General features: G+C 34.2%; 5 protein-coding genes and 1 long non-coding RNA gene across 9 annotated transcripts; 3 read left to right on the top strand and 3 right to left on the bottom strand.

Moving 5' to 3' along the window:
- The first annotated feature begins 1444 nt into the window (after nt 1–1444).
- On the top strand, nt 1445–5523 carry LOC117600169 (lipopolysaccharide-induced tumor necrosis factor-alpha factor homolog). 2 transcript variants are annotated; one of them, XM_034315235.2, is made up of 4 exons: nt 1445–1597; nt 3254–3384; nt 4701–4845; nt 4942–5523. In XM_034315235.2, coding segments are annotated over exons 1-4 (381 nt in total). In that variant the 5' UTR covers nt 1445–1595; the 3' UTR covers nt 5045–5523. The 2 variants fall into 2 exon arrangements, with proteins under 2 accessions (XP_034171126.1, XP_034171129.1); XM_034315238.2 differs by lacking the exon at nt 1445–1597 and having other exon boundaries at nt 3260–3384.
- awd (nucleoside diphosphate kinase) lies at nt 4615–6780 on the bottom strand. Its single transcript, XM_034315186.2, has 3 exons — nt 6502–6780; nt 5915–6016; nt 4615–5824 (listed from the first exon to the last, which is right to left on the bottom strand). The coding sequence occupies exons 1-3, from the start codon at nt 6682–6684 to the stop codon at nt 5591–5593; spliced, it is 519 nt and encodes a 172-aa protein (XP_034171077.1). The 5' UTR covers nt 6685–6780; the 3' UTR covers nt 4615–5590.
- Nucleotides 6781–7418: 638 nt separating this feature from the next.
- On the bottom strand, nt 7419–13019 carry LOC117600191 (uncharacterized). 3 transcript variants are annotated; one of them, XR_004580415.2, is made up of 4 exons: nt 12680–13019; nt 12512–12595; nt 7640–9307; nt 7419–7558 (listed from the first exon to the last, which is right to left on the bottom strand). It is a non-coding gene; the product is annotated as an uncharacterized LOC117600191 (long non-coding RNA). The 3 variants fall into 3 exon arrangements; XR_004580412.2 differs by having other exon boundaries at nt 7425–7558; nt 7624–9307; nt 12680–13017; XR_004580414.2 differs by lacking the exon at nt 7419–7558 and having other exon boundaries at nt 7647–7789; nt 7856–9307; nt 12680–13016.
- On the top strand, nt 7461–7998 carry LOC143305639 (uncharacterized). The gene is made up of 3 exons (XM_076689956.1): nt 7461–7626; nt 7693–7764; nt 7858–7998. The coding sequence occupies exons 1-3, from the start codon at nt 7461–7463 to the stop codon at nt 7947–7949; spliced, it is 330 nt and encodes a 109-aa protein (XP_076546071.1). The 3' UTR covers nt 7950–7998.
- Nucleotides 13020–13117: 98 nt separating the features above from the next.
- Nucleotides 13118–14811, bottom strand: LOC117600447 (histone H2B). The gene has a single exon (XM_034315897.2). The coding sequence runs from the start codon at nt 14765–14767 to the stop codon at nt 14396–14398; it is 372 nt and encodes a 123-aa protein (XP_034171788.1). The 5' UTR covers nt 14768–14811; the 3' UTR covers nt 13118–14395.
- A 174-nt stretch (nt 14812–14985) lies between these two features.
- On the top strand, nt 14986–16263 carry LOC117600439 (histone H2A-like). Its single transcript, XM_076689958.1, has one exon. It carries the CDS (start codon nt 15024–15026, stop codon nt 15396–15398), a length of 375 nt encoding a protein of 124 aa, XP_076546073.1. The 5' UTR covers nt 14986–15023; the 3' UTR covers nt 15399–16263.
- The last annotated feature ends 717 nt before the right edge of the window (nt 16264–16980 follow it).

Here is a 16980-nt window from a genome sequence, read left to right as displayed (position 1 = left end):
TATCATCGAAAAAGTTATTACGTATTTTGTATATATTTTTTTATATTATATTTATGATTTACGATTAACAGTCTTTATAAATTCATGAAACAAATTTTAAGGATAATTACCTGAATATTTGTTAAGTTTAATGCACAAATTATGGAGCTTCATGATAAATATAACATCGAATATAAAAATGTTGAATGAATCGGTATTTGTATCTCATTCAGTTTTGAAATTCATCATTTACCATAGAAGTTCCTAATATTTTTGCATTAATCGACAAATTAAATGATTTGGATGGTGTTTTAATTTTTATAAGCAACAAACGTTATTAATCAAATTTGTTAACCAAAAATAAAAAAACGGCCATACACTAAATAAACGAAAGCAAATTTGAAAAAAAATTCTACATATTGGTATTGTTTACTTAGAATTTTTATTTTTTAGCACACACTAACATATAAGTCCTAAAAATGTATTTTTTCAATGCGTTTTTATCTACGTAATACGTTAATTTCCTGTTTTTACATTTAAAAATGAGAGGGCTTGCTTTCTTTCGGATTTTTGTTTATTAAAATAAAATCGTTCCACATATACTGAAACTATAACAAAAACGTTAATTACAAAATGAACTTCAGAGATATTTTAATCATCTTGACTTTTCTGTGTACTAAAAAGATAATGATAAATATTGGTCATTTTTCCTCGTTCAGATATTATAAGCTGAATAGTCATGAACCAAAAATACATATTTAGAAGCCCCAAATATTTTTTTTCACAGGAAATGTCAGGCATTTCTTTGAAAGGGTAGGCATGAGTAGTGCAGCGAGGTGAGATTATCGGCGAAAACGGGCCTAGAATATCATTATGGCATATGGCACGATAGTTGAGAATAGTTTTTTCAAATTTATAACAAAATACGCTAGTGGCTTTATCAGGCCCAACGAAAAAACTGTTATAATGATTGTTATAGCTATTTATGAAGTTTCTGAATATTTTTTTGTGCGGTTTTTTTTCTACGGACCCTATCTACCGTATAAAAACAGGTTTGACTGAACTGATCTGCCAAATTAGAAAAGTCTACCTTCTTAATTTATAAACGGATGTAAAGAGAAAAAAGATTAGATACTTATCGTAATTCTTATGAAAAGTATCAATAAATATACCAGCCGGTGTAACAATATATATAATAATAACAATATACTTAAACTGTCTGATAAACGCGTTCAAATCATATTACGTATCCTACGACGTCACTTCGTAGAAATCCCCCATTCGAGTTTCTCCCACTTTCGATTCACTGATACTTATACGGGTAGAGAATTTTAGGAGCAAAAGCAACGTGAACTATAGTTGACTGCTGAAATTCAAAGTGTTATATCGAACATTCAACGTTAGGCACTGACATTACATATGTGTATAGTTGCTGTAAATACAATAGGTTCGTATGTATGGAAATTAGTAGAGAATAATTACGGTTACCAAGTCGCCTTATCGAGAACGACTTTCTAGTAAAAAAATGTTTATTTTTAAATGTATAAATATTAGATGAATAATACTTAGAGTGACATTTGTAAAGTTAAAACTGTGAAGTGTTCTGTTTTTAATGTATGTAAGTACATACATTATCTAAAGAAGATTTTCTTTAATTTATATATTAGTATTTCGATTTTTGCAAAACAATATTGATGATTTCTTGTTTGTTTCCTTTTTTTCACAAGTACTTAGTCACCTTAATTTAAACAGTTGGTAGTATACCTAACGTGGATTATTCTTACATATTTAATTGCAATAACTCATAATTAACCGACTTCGTTTCAAATACAAGTGTCTATGACGCATAAAGTCTCACCCTGTGACGTCGCATTATGCCAAGTATCTTAATCATTTTTCGTTATTCATTTCTAAAATTATTTCGTTTCTGTAATGAAAACATTTTAAAATGTAAATGACTTCATACAGAATACAAAACTTTCATTCTGTGTTTATAATATTATTCCCATTTCCGAGGCTACGTTTACATCATTATTACATAGTTTTGTTTTGTTCATTTAAAATATGATCATTTTTTTTTTTTTAAACAAATTATTTGATTCCAGTCAACATTTAAATATCACTCAAACTCGAAATATCATTAAAGTACCATGTAAAATACTAGAAAAATGTGTATATCTTAACATTCATTTTATTCGTGAGGGAATAATATTAGAATGATCATTCGATACTGATTCTGCTAAGAAGAAATCGAAACCCTTTCGTTATTTATAGCGATTTTTTCTCTGAAGATATCGTCTTTCGAGTGCTATCGATTTTAGTGCGGAGATCATGTTAATAAATATCAAACACAGCCACACTGCGATGTTAAGCAAATCGCGTGTTTGCTTTCGATCGATAATTATCATTGTATTCTACGGGGAATTCCACTTGCTTTTAAAATACAGTATAGTAGGTACTTATATATATCGGCGTAACTTCATCCGTTTTCTTTGCACATGATATCTGTAAAAAACACATAGGGACTTGTTGCTAAGGTAATGATTCACCTTTATCAGCCTCTTATCGTTTATCATTTATATCCCCGGTGTAACAATACTGACGATAAATTATAGGAAATTTTACAAACAATTAATCTTTTCTTTCCTGTTTTGCACTAGTTATCGTTGAGCCTGTTGATAATAGTTTTATCATTTTGCTTGACATACGTTTGTCAACGTGATGTTCAAATGTAATTCTGAAATCGTGTACATACATTTGTTGGAGAATATCTTGTATATGTGTACACTGATAAGTTTTTTTAATTTGAGGAAAAATAGAAGAGTACCTGGTACTGGCAGTACGAAAAAAATCATAATTTTACCATTAATTCAACTTTGATTATACATTTGTAATCGATAGATGATAAGGCTTGGAGATTTACGGGAATTATTATTACATCATTCTATCTAAAGATCAAAAGATTGTGCAATTCAACTCTACGATAACGCACGATTCATATTCGTCTGGTAACCAACGTTCATATCTAATTGTAAGATCGCTATCAACCCCCTATTCCATTTCCTGGCTTCTCACGGTCCATCAGGGACACTAATAAAATTGCAAATAAAAAGTTCTTCAATTACAGATTACAATACTAATAAAATAAGTCCCTTACTTACGTCGTTACACCGGCATATTTATATTTCTACATTTATTTATTAAATATCGTAATTGTATTTCATAAATCCAAGGGAATGAAGTCAAGAATAATAATGATACCTACATATTTTAGGTCTGTAAGGAAAGCACCAGATATTATGTCTAAAGAAATGTCGGCACCACCAGCACCTGGATTTATTCCATCGCCAACACCTGGATTTGTTCCGCCGCCAGCACCACCATCTTATACTGACGGACAACCAAGTGCGTAAAAGATTAGATTATCGTAACTTTGTTACTTGACAGTAATCGAGAAGTCGGCAAAGTGCATTGGCACATAAACTGAATTAATGAAACGCAGGGGATTATAATCAAAACTCATATTTCTCGGTTATTAAACGCCTAAAACAATAATAAAATTACGTTTGGACATAGACGACCCAATTTCCTGGCGGGTTAAAAATTTGGGCTGAATTTCGTCTTGGGGGACCAAAAATTTCTGGATGAAAAGTATCAAATCTTATAGTTTTTGACCTGAAACATTCGAAAATGCAAGTTAAAAGTCCAGGAAACCAATAGTTTAAAAGATACGAGTACTACATGAAAATGTGTGTACTTGGCGTACTTTGACAGGTCAGTACGACGCCATTTGGTCCAATGAGTGGAGTCGCCGTCGGTAAAACAGAATTATATAAGTGGTGGCCTAAACCCGGTATACCTAAGGTTAAGTTTTTTTTTTTATAAACAATATCCCCTCGGATTTGATAGGAACTGAAGGTACTCACACCCAACAAATAGAGTCCAAACAAAGGATTGGATGCGGGAAAGAGTCAATGTGACATCGTACTCGTATCTTTTAAACTATTGGTTTCCTGGACTTTTAACTTGCATTTTCGGACTTTTCAGGTCAAAAACTACAAGAACAAATATTTTGGACTCGTTAATTTTTGGTCCCCTAAGACGAAGTTTAACCAAAATTTGCGTTACAATTTATATAACGCAAACTTTCGATACGTTCATCCGATAGTGACATTTTTTTTTGTAAACAGATACGAATAAAGATTTCCAAATATATATCTATAAAGCACAAAGGCGTCCGTCCGTATCACTTTTCAACTTGAAAACTATTAGGTCTCGCCGAGACTAGCTTAAAACCGTTACGTTTGTGCGGCTAAGTGGCCAGAGTCAAATGTAACAGGTTTCAATTTTTCTGTAAAAAATCTATGGGTCCCACATTTTAGCTGGGCGCGCATTCCTTCAACGATACACGTGTCGGTACGGGCACTGAACCCGGAAGAAGAAAAAAAGAACCGCGTGTGAAAAAAAGGAAGAAGCGATCAAGGTTTGATCTTTGCCGATTGTCAGGATCGCGGCTTCTCTTTTTTTTTCATTCGCTGTTCTTTATTCGGACACGGGCTACAGATATGCAAGGAACGAGCGGGTTATACCTAGTATTTTAATAATTGCATAGCTTTTTAAAAGAAAATGATTGAGTGAAACATATTGATCTATATATATTTAGTACCTAAAACCAGTTTTTTTACAGGAAGATAATTGAAAAAATGACTTTTAACTTGCAGACATAGTTGTCGTAGGTGCGCCGCAATTTGATTCAGAATCGCAACGATTAACGTGTCCTCATTGTCACGCAAATATTTCTACAGAGATACAAACACAAGCAAATTCGAAAACTCATCTGTTTGCGTTATTACTTTGTGTGACTGGGTAATTATTTAAAACATATATTTACTTATAATTAAACATGTAATTTGTTATCCTGTTACTTTGAAAACATTTCATTGTATTAATCTTAATTTTTAGATTATGGTGCTGTGCCCCTTGCCCTTATTGTATAGACTCGTGTCAGACAAAGAAACACTACTGCCCAGCTTGTAAAGCATACTTAGGAGAATCAGCCCAATAATTAATTGAATCTAATATTGCCATCGATTTTTGTACATACATACTATGTGTTAAAACACGTATTGGTACAACTTGTTACATGATCTAGATACATGTAATAATTTTTTACTACATCAGACAGCATTTATCCCAATCATATTGAAAAACCAACGTCCTTATTTCTTATAGTAAGGAGTTTAGGTTAATAGTTTGAAACTTATATTAAGTTATATGTATTACTGATCATTTGAAATAATGTTTTATATTAATAATATATCATTTAAATATCACTACTATTATTAGGATAGATGTACCGACACCATCTTTGTATCGACTTTGGTCACAAAGTAACAGTGCACTATGAAGTGTAAAATAATCGCAAAATTTAACAGTGAATTTATAAAAAAAATTGATTAATTAATTAATTTATGTAAGAATGTGTTTTATTATTTCTCAGGCAAACTTATATACAGTGGCTCTTCAATATACAATGTGAAAGGATATGAATTTAAATCAATAACTGTACCATTATTAGATCAGAGATATTTTCTGATAACATTCAAATATTTTATTCATAGATCCATTTCTCAGCCCAAGTTGCCCAATCAACAACATCCTTTGGTTCTCCAAACCATAGGTTGATCTCCTTGGTGGCAGATTCAACTGAATCAGATCCATGAATAATATTACGTCCGACTTGGATACAATAATCGCCACGAATTGTTCCAGGTGCAGAATCCTTTGGATTTGTCTCTCCTAACATTACTCTACCAGTTTTTACAGAATTTAAACCTTCCCATACCTATAATATATTCATGAATAAACCATCCTATTGTTTTTTGTTTATTACTAAATAAAGCAGTATATTCTGATATTGTATAAAAATAATTACCATGGGAACAACTGGTCCTGAACTCATATATTTAACCAAACCAGGGAAAAAAGGTCTAGATGCCAAGTCTGAATAATGTTTCTTCAATAAATCCTCTGTTGGCTAAAAGAAAAACATTAAATATTGTTACTATATTATTCAACTAAACTTATTATTACATTGTTAAATAAAGCACTCAATATATAGAAGATAATGGATTTGTCTTTAGGATTCGTGCCAATATTAAATTGGAAAACAGTAATTAAATTAGTGCCTTAACAATACATCAAATTAACTTCTTTAACAACTCATTATGTGTAAAATTTGCAATAGAATTTGTTATGTTAACAATGTACCAGTTTTACCTTAATACCGCAAAATTTCAAGGTCATAGGAACTTGTAACAAAAGTTACGATAATTAATACTTACACCTCGATCGATAAAGCCGGACAGGTGTTTTTAAAATGAAAACGAACGTTAGTTATCTTTTTATGAAAACCTGCTAAAGACAATATGCCAATCTGGAAATATCCACGTGGTACAGAGAAGCAAAATACGCATGTTCTTTTTTTTTCTTTTTTTTTAAACAATATGCGAGGATGCTTACCCACACCATCTTCATTGCTACAAGCTTAAAACCTTTTTCCTCGAATCGTTGGATTATTTTTCCAACAAGACCACGTTGTACACCATCAGGCTTAATCATAATGAAGGTACGTTCCTTATTTTCTGCCATAACTGATTTGTAAACCAAATAAAATAAAACTAAGACAGAACACAAAAAGACCATGCACAACCGGCAACTGTACTGAAGAAGCGAGAACCAGCGTTGCCAAAGATAGGGTAACAATGGCCACGTATGTACAGTGACTACAGATAGTAGAAAACCAGGCCCTCCAAGCTCCACTCTTGTGAATTTGATGCAAATTTTAACTCGGCGCAGAAAATCCAGGCGGCGCTGATGTCGCTTCTCTACACGCATACCTTGTATCACTGATTTCAACATACACAACTAAAGATATCGTGACGTCATGTTCCCGCGAAATTTAACACCGCGTTTTTCAATTGTTTCAAAATTTAAAGAGACTTAAAAAATATGGCGATTAACCACGATAACGGTCAGTAAAGCGACAGCGTGGACCAAGCGATTAGTGATACTAATACAATTTATTACTGTTATTGATACTATTATTATTGTTACTTTGATTGTTATTATTATTGTTATTATTATTACTATTATTATTAATTAAAAAGAGATTTTGAGGTTTTTTTCAGGTTTCTTCTAGTTTATTTCAGATTTTTTCAATATTTCTGCGGACAATGAGATGCAGCAATAGCACAAGAAGATAGAAATTAAGTAAGTACAGAATTTTTTTAAATTGTTATTGAAAACAATAACTGTTTACATTGGTGTTATAATAATATATTGTTTGCTTTAATTTAAGCAGTTTCTAAGATAAGATTGTAATTATTAAAATGTATCTTTAAAGAAGGAAGGAGAAAAAATGCAGTGTCCGAGGATGCAGAAGTGAACTTCTGAATACATTCAACTTTCCCTCTGTGGACATGAAGAGGATGGTGCAGTGGGTGGAAGCATGTGACAACCCTAATTTGTCACTGCTTTCACCCGAACAGCTGAAATCTCAGGTGATCTGCAGCAGCCACTTCGAACAAAAATATATAATGATGAAGAAGCTGACAATGTCAGCAGTTCCAACACTGAACTTACCACGTAATACTCTTACATAATTTGTGTTGCGTTTGCAGATAATTGTTAATGAAAATATTTATTACACAGTGTCAGAGGCTGCCTCTATTAAAATAGAGCAGCAAGACACCCGGATGGAAATACCAGAAGAAGAAGAAGAATGTAAGTTTTCTGTTATACCTGTATACTGAAAATACATAATAATACTTCTAGCATGAAATGTATCTATAATGTTATTTAATTTTGTTCTTACAGGCAAACCTGACTGCACTGGGGGAATAGACAGTAAGAGTGGCATCATGGGACACGTAGACTTCACAGCACTTCTTGGACCATCCGGAGATTAGTCTGTTATCATAAAAAAATATTACTTTTGATTTTACTATCTTTCTTAGTTATAGACTGGTATGTTTAACAAATATGTTTTGTATTGTATGTTTGTTTCGTATTGTATGTATGTAAATTAATGTATAATAATGTAATCTGCGAGCAGAATGTATGATGTATTGTATACTTCTACTTTTGATATTATTTATAATTAGAATTATAATTATACTTCTTTATATTAGTTATAATTCTATTTTTTATAATATTTTTATATTATATACATATATATATATATATACATATATTGTAGTAAAAATTTAATATATTTCCATTCCCCCATTATATATTGTAATTTTTTCCCTATCATTATTTTTATCTTTATCATTATTATTTCTATCACCGTTTTGAATAAGACTGAATAAGACGATGCACACGAATATAGGGACTATGTGCTTGTGTGTGTGTGTTTTTTTTTTATATTGGGATGAGGCTTGATCTGACAGCGGCTGAGAGGCTGGGTCGCCTGCTGCGCACTTTCCTCAGGTATCTGTAGTGGTGACTGAAGATGATGTCTTGAGGTTTCTCAGGGAAAAATTTTCAAAAAAACCTGAAACATGAAAGAACCCGACCCCATAGGGGTCGGGGGCATTACAAAGCGAGGATGTGACCAGGTAGTGTGATATGTAGCGATTAGTAGTGATTAGTGATGATGTTTATTCGCGAAGGGAGAGGGGAAACCGGATTTTGAGTTGGTAGGGGGTTTGTTCCCATCGATTCGGGTCGGTGCCACTGATTAGAGGATTGCTGTGCGAGGATGTGTCATAGCGTTTATTAAATAGTTTAATTACTTCCAGTAGTTTGGGTAGTTTAGCTTTACGGTGGAGTTTGTCTGTGGAGTAGTCTCGCGGAAGTCCGAAGATGAATTTAAGAGCCTTGTTCTGTAGTACTTGAAGTGACTGGATGTGAGTTGGAGCGGCGGCGCACCAGACTTGAGAGCCGTATAGGAGAGTCGGACGGATGCACATTAAATAAATCGCGACTCTGAGTGCAACGTTTAGTTTGGAGGAGCTCATCAAGAGCGAGGAGGCTGCTCCTATGGCCTTGTTGGCTTTTTCGCGTCGGTTTTCTATTGCAAGTTTCCATGTCAGTTTAGTTTACTATCAAATACATGTGCTTGTGTGTGTGTGTACCTCACCGATATCATTTATATCTGTTGTATCGACACCAGCGCCGCCTGGATTTTCTGCGCCAAACTAATTTTAGTTACAGCATTAAGGCACCGACGACATACTGTTAAAGACTGCCATCCCCTGTGTTAAAGTTCGGCACGCCAAGTGGCCCCAGTCACCGACGAGATACTGTTAAAGACTGCCATCCCCTGTGTTAAAGTACCGACGAGATACTGTTAAAGACTGCCATCCCCTGTGTTAAAGTACCGACGAGATACTGTTAAAGACTGCCATCCTTATGGGAGTTCGCGGCGGCGAAAAAATTTGATGTTTTCTTACGCCCTCTATAATATATTGCGGCCGCAGTAAGAAACAGAACCAGAATCAATGAGTTTACCAACGACGAGGTTCGATGCTGAACTGTATCATGAGACATGAGATGATATTTTATCTGGTCGATGCTATTATTATTTCTTCGGTGATTCGAGTTAAGTTCGTTTTACAAACCTTTCGGAGATACTTTTTAAGACGTAAAATATTTTAAAGAAGGTAACTTAATAACCCTCTTTAGTTCATTGGAAATTATTTTTTTAATAAATGACGAACTCTAGTTCTAAGTTTAGGGTATGTGTGTTTAAGGTAAAAGAATATTCATTTAGAAAAAATAATGAATAGAAAATATTACATGGGTTCTGTAGGATATAATCAATAATAATAATAATGTAATAATCATAATAATCATAATAATATAATAAGTAACAGGTGTCGAAAAGAAGAGAAATGTATTTCAATATAATCTTTTATTTAATAGTATGTCAGAATAGAGGCAATGTATAATGGCGCTTACTGATTTTATGCATGATAGTTTTCCTTTCTCTGTTCACATACGTATTCTATGTTCGCGCGTTTTTCTCGCGTCGCCTAGCGCGTTCTTTTTTTTTTTTTATGATCATTCTCGAAAAGGGACTGCTAGAGATCGGAAGCAGAGTCCTCCATTAAATAAAGTACAGTTTCTTTTACATCACTCCTGTGTCAGCTTTATTAAACCATATCATCAGCAATCAACACTGTTAAAATACTTTAAAAAATAATAAACATGTTTATGCTATTATAATTTCATAATATGTATACGTATGAAAGGTATATTTCAAAATTTTAATCGTACATTTTCTTTAACTAAGAAACAATTCCTATATTTCAAATATTCGAATAGTACGAATTCAAATAATGCGAACAATTTCTGGGATTTATTACTCGCAATAATCGAGACCTACCTGTACATATATAATAACTATTGTTATTGCAAACTCCTATTCTTTAGCGCTACTTTGCAAGGAATGTACCGATCGCTATGAAACCTTTCACATCTAATCGGAGATATTTTCGCGATGATTCCAATTGTAAAAATTTGTGGAATTTGTTATTGTTAATAACTATTGTTATAGCAAGAAACCTATTCGCTGGTGTTACTCTGCAAGGAATGTACCGTTCGCGATGAAAGCTTTCCAATCTAATTGGAGATATTTTCGTGATGATCTCGCTTCCAGAAATGTATGGAATTTATTATTGTTAATAACTATTGTTATAGCAAAAAGCTTATTTCTTGTTGTTACTCTGCAAGGAATGAACCAATCGCGATGAAACCGTTTGTAACGGGCAATGTGTTTAACGTGGGCATTTTGTAAAATGACCGGGCATTGTGTAGAATGCCCGTTCGAAAAGACATTGTGCAAAATGTCCGTAACAAGTTTCGGTCAATCTATAAAATGTCCGATCATTATACAGAATACATGCCGCGGCGCGCCGTAAGGCGGCCGGCAACACTTTCATAAGACAATAGTGTTGCTTAAATAATAACGAAAGCGATACCGGCCGCTTCACATCCTAACCTATCACATCTATGTATGGTTTCAATAATGGTTTCAGTAATTAATGCCAAAGAAATGTAAATATTAAACATTTGGTTTGTATTCGCTAAATGAGAACGTAATGGAATTTTTAAATAAATTGCAAGCGCACCACTACTTTTTTGACTATGAAATTTTCTTTTATTCTTCCTGACTTCCTCAAATTACATTATTCAGTGTTCTGAAAGAATAGGTACACTACTTCTGCATGTTACAAGACATTAAAAGATATGTTTCATATTAATATATCACTTAGAGATATAAAGATATTTTTAAATAAGCAAGTATACCAATACTTTTTTTATCCATTGTACATGCAATGTATCTATATTCTAACAAGACATTACATAGCATATGAACAATACATTGTTGACCTGTCACGAGTTAACTTGTGTTTGCACTTGCATTGACTACTTTGATTTTCAAAACCCAGGATAATATGGCATATTGTGAAACTTTTACAATATCCTATGTTATTATTGTAAAATTGCCAGTCAACAAAGTGTTAAGTTGGCTTATATAAAATGTCATTTATCTATGGAGGTCTATCCTAACCACTGTGTGAGCTGTATCTATTTTTCCCAAGTAAGGTTGTGGGAGAGACACTACAATTTGGATGCAAGAGTTTTAATACTAACGTACTAAGAGTTTTAGTGGGTAGCTTGCTAAAATCAAATTTCAGGATAATCGGAAAAGTCTAATCTAGTTCTATACTTTGCTACACCCAGATTTGTTACTGGATAATACAAGGAAAAATGGATCCAAATCAGTTTACACTTACAGCAGAATGCAATGAATTTCCAAAGTCTGAATTTCATAAGATCTTAGGTAGTAAATATTGCTTGATAAATAATAGTTATGCATTATCTTAAATAAGAAGCAGTTTTTTAAAATATACAAGCATTATCTACCAGTAATACCTACAGTTAATTGTAAAAAATAATTTCTTGTAACTACGAATGGCTTGAATCTTCAAGCAAACTATTTTTTATAGATATAAGTGAATATTAACTTTGTAACAATACAATGAAAACTGTTTTGAAAAGAATTAATTTATCATTAGAAGAATGTAATGCAACTGTAAAAGCTAACAATCATTAGTATACAAAATTTAGAAATGGACATCCTTCATTAAAAAAAACTTATAAAGAGATTTACAATAATAAAATAATAAAGAGCAAATAATCGTTGACAAAAATATCAAAAAAATACACTTTTACAAATGCACAAATTATTTTGATTAAACATATCGTTTTTATAAGGGAAAAGATCATGTACTTTTAAGATTTCACTTTACAAAAGAATACTTCAGATACACTAACCTAATACATGGAAAAATACGTACAACAGAAATGAAGGATATACATATGTAATTTCTTAATGACGATTTATCATTTATTTGGTTTGATATTTCGCAATTCCAATTCAACAAGCGTATAAAAAAAATTACCTAACATACATCAAAACAATTACATTTCTAAAATATAAGTACACATTTGTACTTACCTTGAATAAATCCAGGATGTCGTCCGACCTCGTGTGTTGTTTTTCCTCCCATTTCAAATCGAGTTTTTCTCAATTTCATTCGCACTGAAATTATATTTGTGCGTTTTAGCAAAATAGAAATACTTTTATCAAACCTGTGATTTTACACAAATCAAAAATTATTCTTACCATCTCTGTATGAATAAAATGATGCAACAGGTAGTCTAGAAAGACGCACCAGACGCAAAGAACCAAACAACGATTACAGACTGCCGTGCCGGTTTCCTTCTAACCGTTTACCCCCTACAATGGCGCAACACTGCTGCGCAGAACCACCGATTTACATCCATACAGGGTGTTCCGTAACGTATTTTCACCCTATCGACTCTGGTGACAGAGCTAGGCCTTTGTCTGATGGTCAGTGTCCCTCAACATAGGGATTCGTTTTTGTATACACATTATAATATTATACCAACATGTATAAATAAAAAAATGTTGTTGCATTAGTGTTGTTTTACGAATATGTAGGCATTTAATTTTTATTAACTCTCCCAGTCAGCAATCTGTATGCAGATTGGCAGCAGATCCTGCAACTTCACTGTTCCCTTTAGAATTTAAATGGCTGAAGTTACAGGATCTGCTGCCAATCTGCCGCAAATCTGCCATCATAGTCTGCGCGCAGACTCTGTTCTGTTTCTGCCTCCAATTTGGCAATAGGTTATGATAGCAGGATCTGCTCGGTTGTGAGGCCAATCTGCTTTAGCAGGTTTTGTTACATTTCTGCCGCCAATCTGCTGCAATAACTGGATTTACAGATCCTACATCAAATCTGTAGCCATTCTGCTTACAAAACCTTGTAACAGGAATTCGATTCGATCAGGGCTTATGTCAGCCCGAATCCATCTTCTCCTTTTACCTACTGTCTCTTCCCATGTTGACGTCGCGTCGACAAAATACGAACAGTTAGAGAATCGATTCTTCTGTTCGCTAAATGTTCCTCAGCGATCTCGAATTGTGATCACTTATAGGAACTACGGCTCGCTTTTCGAACACTAACGTGTAGAAGACTGTCGGGTTTGATTCGCTTCAAGTTCTGGATAAGTGTTCGCCTTCGTCACATTTAAGAAAAAGATGCTTAGACTCTTTATATTTTGCCGACGTCGACCAAAATAGAAAGACAGCGAGAAAAGAGGAACATTTACAAGCCTAATCATCATAACCAATTGTCATAACAATATCGTGTTTAGTCTCATTTTAATCAGGAAAATCTCACCAATGAAATGGTGAAAGTTTTATTAAAAAAAAATAGAAAATAAAAAAGTTTGTTACGTTAGTATTGTCTCACCGATATGTAAGCATTTAATTTTCTACGGCCACTTCGACTCTCAGTCCCTCTTTCTTCTTTATTAAACTGTCTCTTTCTACGTTCGTCGACGTAGGCAAAATACAAACGGTTAGCAGAATCGAATCTTCTGTTCGCTAAATGTTCCTCACCGGTCCCAAATTCTGAACACATATCGAGTCTTTACCGTACTTTCTTCAACATTATTGATGCTGAAATTGTTGATTTATTTCGATGTATTGTTTTTTACCACGAAATAAGATGGACACAATTTTACAAATTAAAAGAAAAACTATATCATTGATCGTTCCATTGCATTGGATACAACACTATATGTACTGCGCAAGTCAAATAGAGTTTAAAAGTTTAGATCTTAAATTGAAATAAAATTATCAAGTAGTTCGGCAAATGCTATGATAACTGGTATGGATACTTTTAGTGTTTAAAATGTCATTTATATTACAATCGTGGGATAAAAATAAGGAAAATGTTAGAAAGGAGGCTGGTCTACGTAACAAAAATTGTTGGCCCTTAAGAGGGCCGATTAGAATATGCTGCAGCATTTACTTTGAACTGGTGTACTTGGTAACAGCTTTAGTGCCTTCAGAAACAGCGTGCTTCGCTAATTCACCAGGCAACAAAAGTCTGACGGCAGTTTGGATCTCCCGAGATGTGATGGTTGATCTCTTGTTGTAATGAGCTAGGCGTGAGGCTTCAGCTGCAATCCGCTCAAAGACATCATTCACAAAACTGTTCATAATGCTCATCGCCTTGCTGGAAATGCCAGTGTCAGGATGGACTTGCTTCAGCACTTTGTAGATGTAGATTGCATAGCTTTCCTTCCTCCTCCTCTTCTTCTTCTTATCGGTCTTGCTAATGTTCTTCTGAGCTTTGCCAGCTTTCTTCACAGCCTTTCCACTTGCTTTAGGAGGCATTTTCGTAACGATTTTGTAAATTCCAGACACTCTCTAGCAGTGAAAATCCACGACTGAATGCCGGAACGGAGTGGAGACGCTGTATATATGGTGTGAAAGGCAACCGAGAACGCACCAATTACGTGCGAGCTACCGCCTCATTGGTCGGTCCAAACTTCAACGGACAGCAATATAAGCGGAGCTCTCGCTCTGAAATCACACACTACTTTTAACTCTCTTCTAGTTCAATTCACGTGTTTTCAAAGTTATCTAGAAAATGTCTGGTCGTGGCAAAGGTGGAAAAGCTAAGGGAAAGGCGAAGTCTCGTTCCAGTCGGGCTGGACTCCAATTTCCTGTTGGTCGCATTCATAGACTTTTAAGGAAAGGAAATTATGCTGAACGTGTTGGTGCAGGAGCACCAGTATATTTGGCTGCAGTTATGGAATATCTAGCAGCTGAAGTATTGGAATTAGCTGGTAACGCTGCTCGTGACAACAAGAAGACCAGAATTATCCCTCGTCATCTTCAACTGGCCATACGTAATGACGAAGAACTGAATAAATTACTGTCTGGCGTTACTATCGCTCAGGGTGGTGTATTACCGAACATTCAAGCAGTCCTATTGCCAAAAAAAACAGACAAGAAGGCGTAACTCTACAAAGGATTCCAGCACACAAATGGCCCTTTTCAGGGCCACAAAATATTTTAACACGCAGGAATCTCTAACTATTCATCCATTTTCTCTTTTATTTTACAATCTATGAACTTAAGTAGTATCTTACTATTTTAACGTACGTACGTCATGAAGAAAGTGGCAACAAATTTTAATATATTTTTACTACAATACGGTACTATTTAGAATAACTTTTTAATTCTAGTAATAAAATATCTAAGTACTCAAACTATTTGAGATTAGATGAAAGTTAAGAAGTAAAGCTACACTATTCAGAAAGTTCAACATTCCAAACATCTGGCCCAGTTGTTTGGAGCAGATGTTTTACTTGAAACGAGTCCCCATAGTCTGCGCGCTTGCGCTGTTACGAGAGAGTAAATCCAACAGCGAAAGACAAAGGTAGTCCCGGTGGCGGTGACCCTCTCACTCGCACATCACGGTGGTTGGCGAAAGCGTCTGGCAGGCAAAGAGGATGGGGCCTCGCATGTATATGATGCTCTCTACTAATTCCCATGACAGTAAACAAGCCACTATCCCGCAACCAGAGTTACGATCTATGTACATATGTGTTCGGCTTTCAGGCGGAGAATTGCGGTTTTTCAAAGAGATCTTCGAGCTCTGTTCTTATTAGAAAAATTTCTGGGCTGAGAGAAAAAAGCATTTGTATGCTTTGCTGTATGTATTTAACTTTGCTTTAATGCATTGTATTTAGAAGTTGTAAGTGCATCAGACAGCAACAGGTTTCTAAAATTTACAGTAATAATGTTTGGGAAGTTCCTACTTTGTTAGTCTCTGAGCGAGAATTCAAATGTTAATTGTTATTATTGAAGTGACTATAGCAAAAATGGAGAGCTTTTTAAAAAAGCAAAGAGTATCAAGAAGAAATTGTCATTGTTGTGTGTTTTCCATTTTACATTTTAGTGTATATTATATTCTCTATAAGTACAGTAATTATATAAATTAGTATAAATATAAATTGTAAAATATTATACTTCATTCGGGTAAGTTATTCTACTTTTTTTCTTAGCTTATTGGTCTCCTGCACGTTTCCAACGTTTTAACGTTTAATTTGGGGCACCCTGTGTATAATATCAATGTTAACTTAATATTCATCGTTACTCGGGTTACTGTTCGCTCTCATCCACCCCCTCTCTCTAACAGATTTACAACAGTATAAAAATAATACCAGCCGTATTATGCCGTCAAGGTGGCAATCTTGACCACGACTGTTGTTCTCATTCTCTTTTTTCAATTTCAACTATTTTTATGGAATCCATAGTCTATATATATTAAGTAACTGGCTCGAACATCTGGATTTCTTTACTTGCTTTCACCGAGAATTTTCACACAAGAAAAATAATAGCTCCCTTTCTATATAAGCTTTATTGGTACAAACAAGGCAAAAAACCCAGATGTTCGAATTAGTTACGTGCCTATAGTTCTTAGTCATAACGTGACGAGCCAATTACGCATTCCCTTTGCTCCCGTAGCTCGACTGTCGTATGCGCAGCGAACTTTTGATTGGGTAGAAGTAAGGCAGAGGGGAAAGCAGGGTTGCCGC

This window comes from Osmia lignaria, chromosome 9 (assembly GCF_051020975.1).
Source record: "Osmia lignaria lignaria isolate PbOS001 chromosome 9, iyOsmLign1, whole genome shotgun sequence".
Classification (NCBI taxonomy): Eukaryota; Metazoa; Arthropoda; class Insecta; order Hymenoptera; family Megachilidae; genus Osmia; species Osmia lignaria.
This window is presented reverse-complemented; position numbering and strand designations above follow the sequence as displayed.

Excerpts from the sequence above, each read along its gene's own strand:
- LOC117600169 (XM_034315235.2), top strand. Across the intron at positions 3,385-4,700 it reads TTATACTGACGGACAACCAA|ACATAGTTGTCGTAGGTGCG; the intron begins GTGCGTAAAAGA and ends TTTAACTTGCAG. Across the intron at positions 4,846-4,941 it reads TTATTACTTTGTGTGACTGG|ATTATGGTGCTGTGCCCCTT; the intron begins GTAATTATTTAA and ends CTTAATTTTTAG.
- awd (XM_034315186.2), bottom strand. The coding sequence starts at position 6,684 with ATGGTCTTTTTGTGTTCTGTCTTAGTTTTATTTTATTTGGTTTACAAA. Across the intron at positions 6,017-6,501 it reads TAGCAATGAAGATGGTGTGG|CCAACAGAGGATTTATTGAA; the intron begins GTAAGCATCCTC and ends TTTTTCTTTTAG. Across the intron at positions 5,825-5,914 it reads CAGGACCAGTTGTTCCCATG|GTATGGGAAGGTTTAAATTC; the intron begins GTAATTATTTTT and ends AATATATTATAG.
- LOC143305639 (XM_076689956.1), top strand. The coding sequence starts at position 7,461 with ATGAAGAGGATGGTGCAGTGGGTGGAAGCATGTGACAACCCTAATTTG. Across the intron at positions 7,627-7,692 it reads TCCAACACTGAACTTACCAC|TGTCAGAGGCTGCCTCTATT; the intron begins GTAATACTCTTA and ends TTTATTACACAG. Across the intron at positions 7,765-7,857 it reads ACCAGAAGAAGAAGAAGAAT|GCAAACCTGACTGCACTGGG; the intron begins GTAAGTTTTCTG and ends TTGTTCTTACAG.
- LOC117600447 (XM_034315897.2), bottom strand. The coding sequence starts at position 14,767 with ATGCCTCCTAAAGCAAGTGGAAAGGCTGTGAAGAAAGCTGGCAAAGCT.
- LOC117600439 (XM_076689958.1), top strand. The coding sequence starts at position 15,024 with ATGTCTGGTCGTGGCAAAGGTGGAAAAGCTAAGGGAAAGGCGAAGTCT.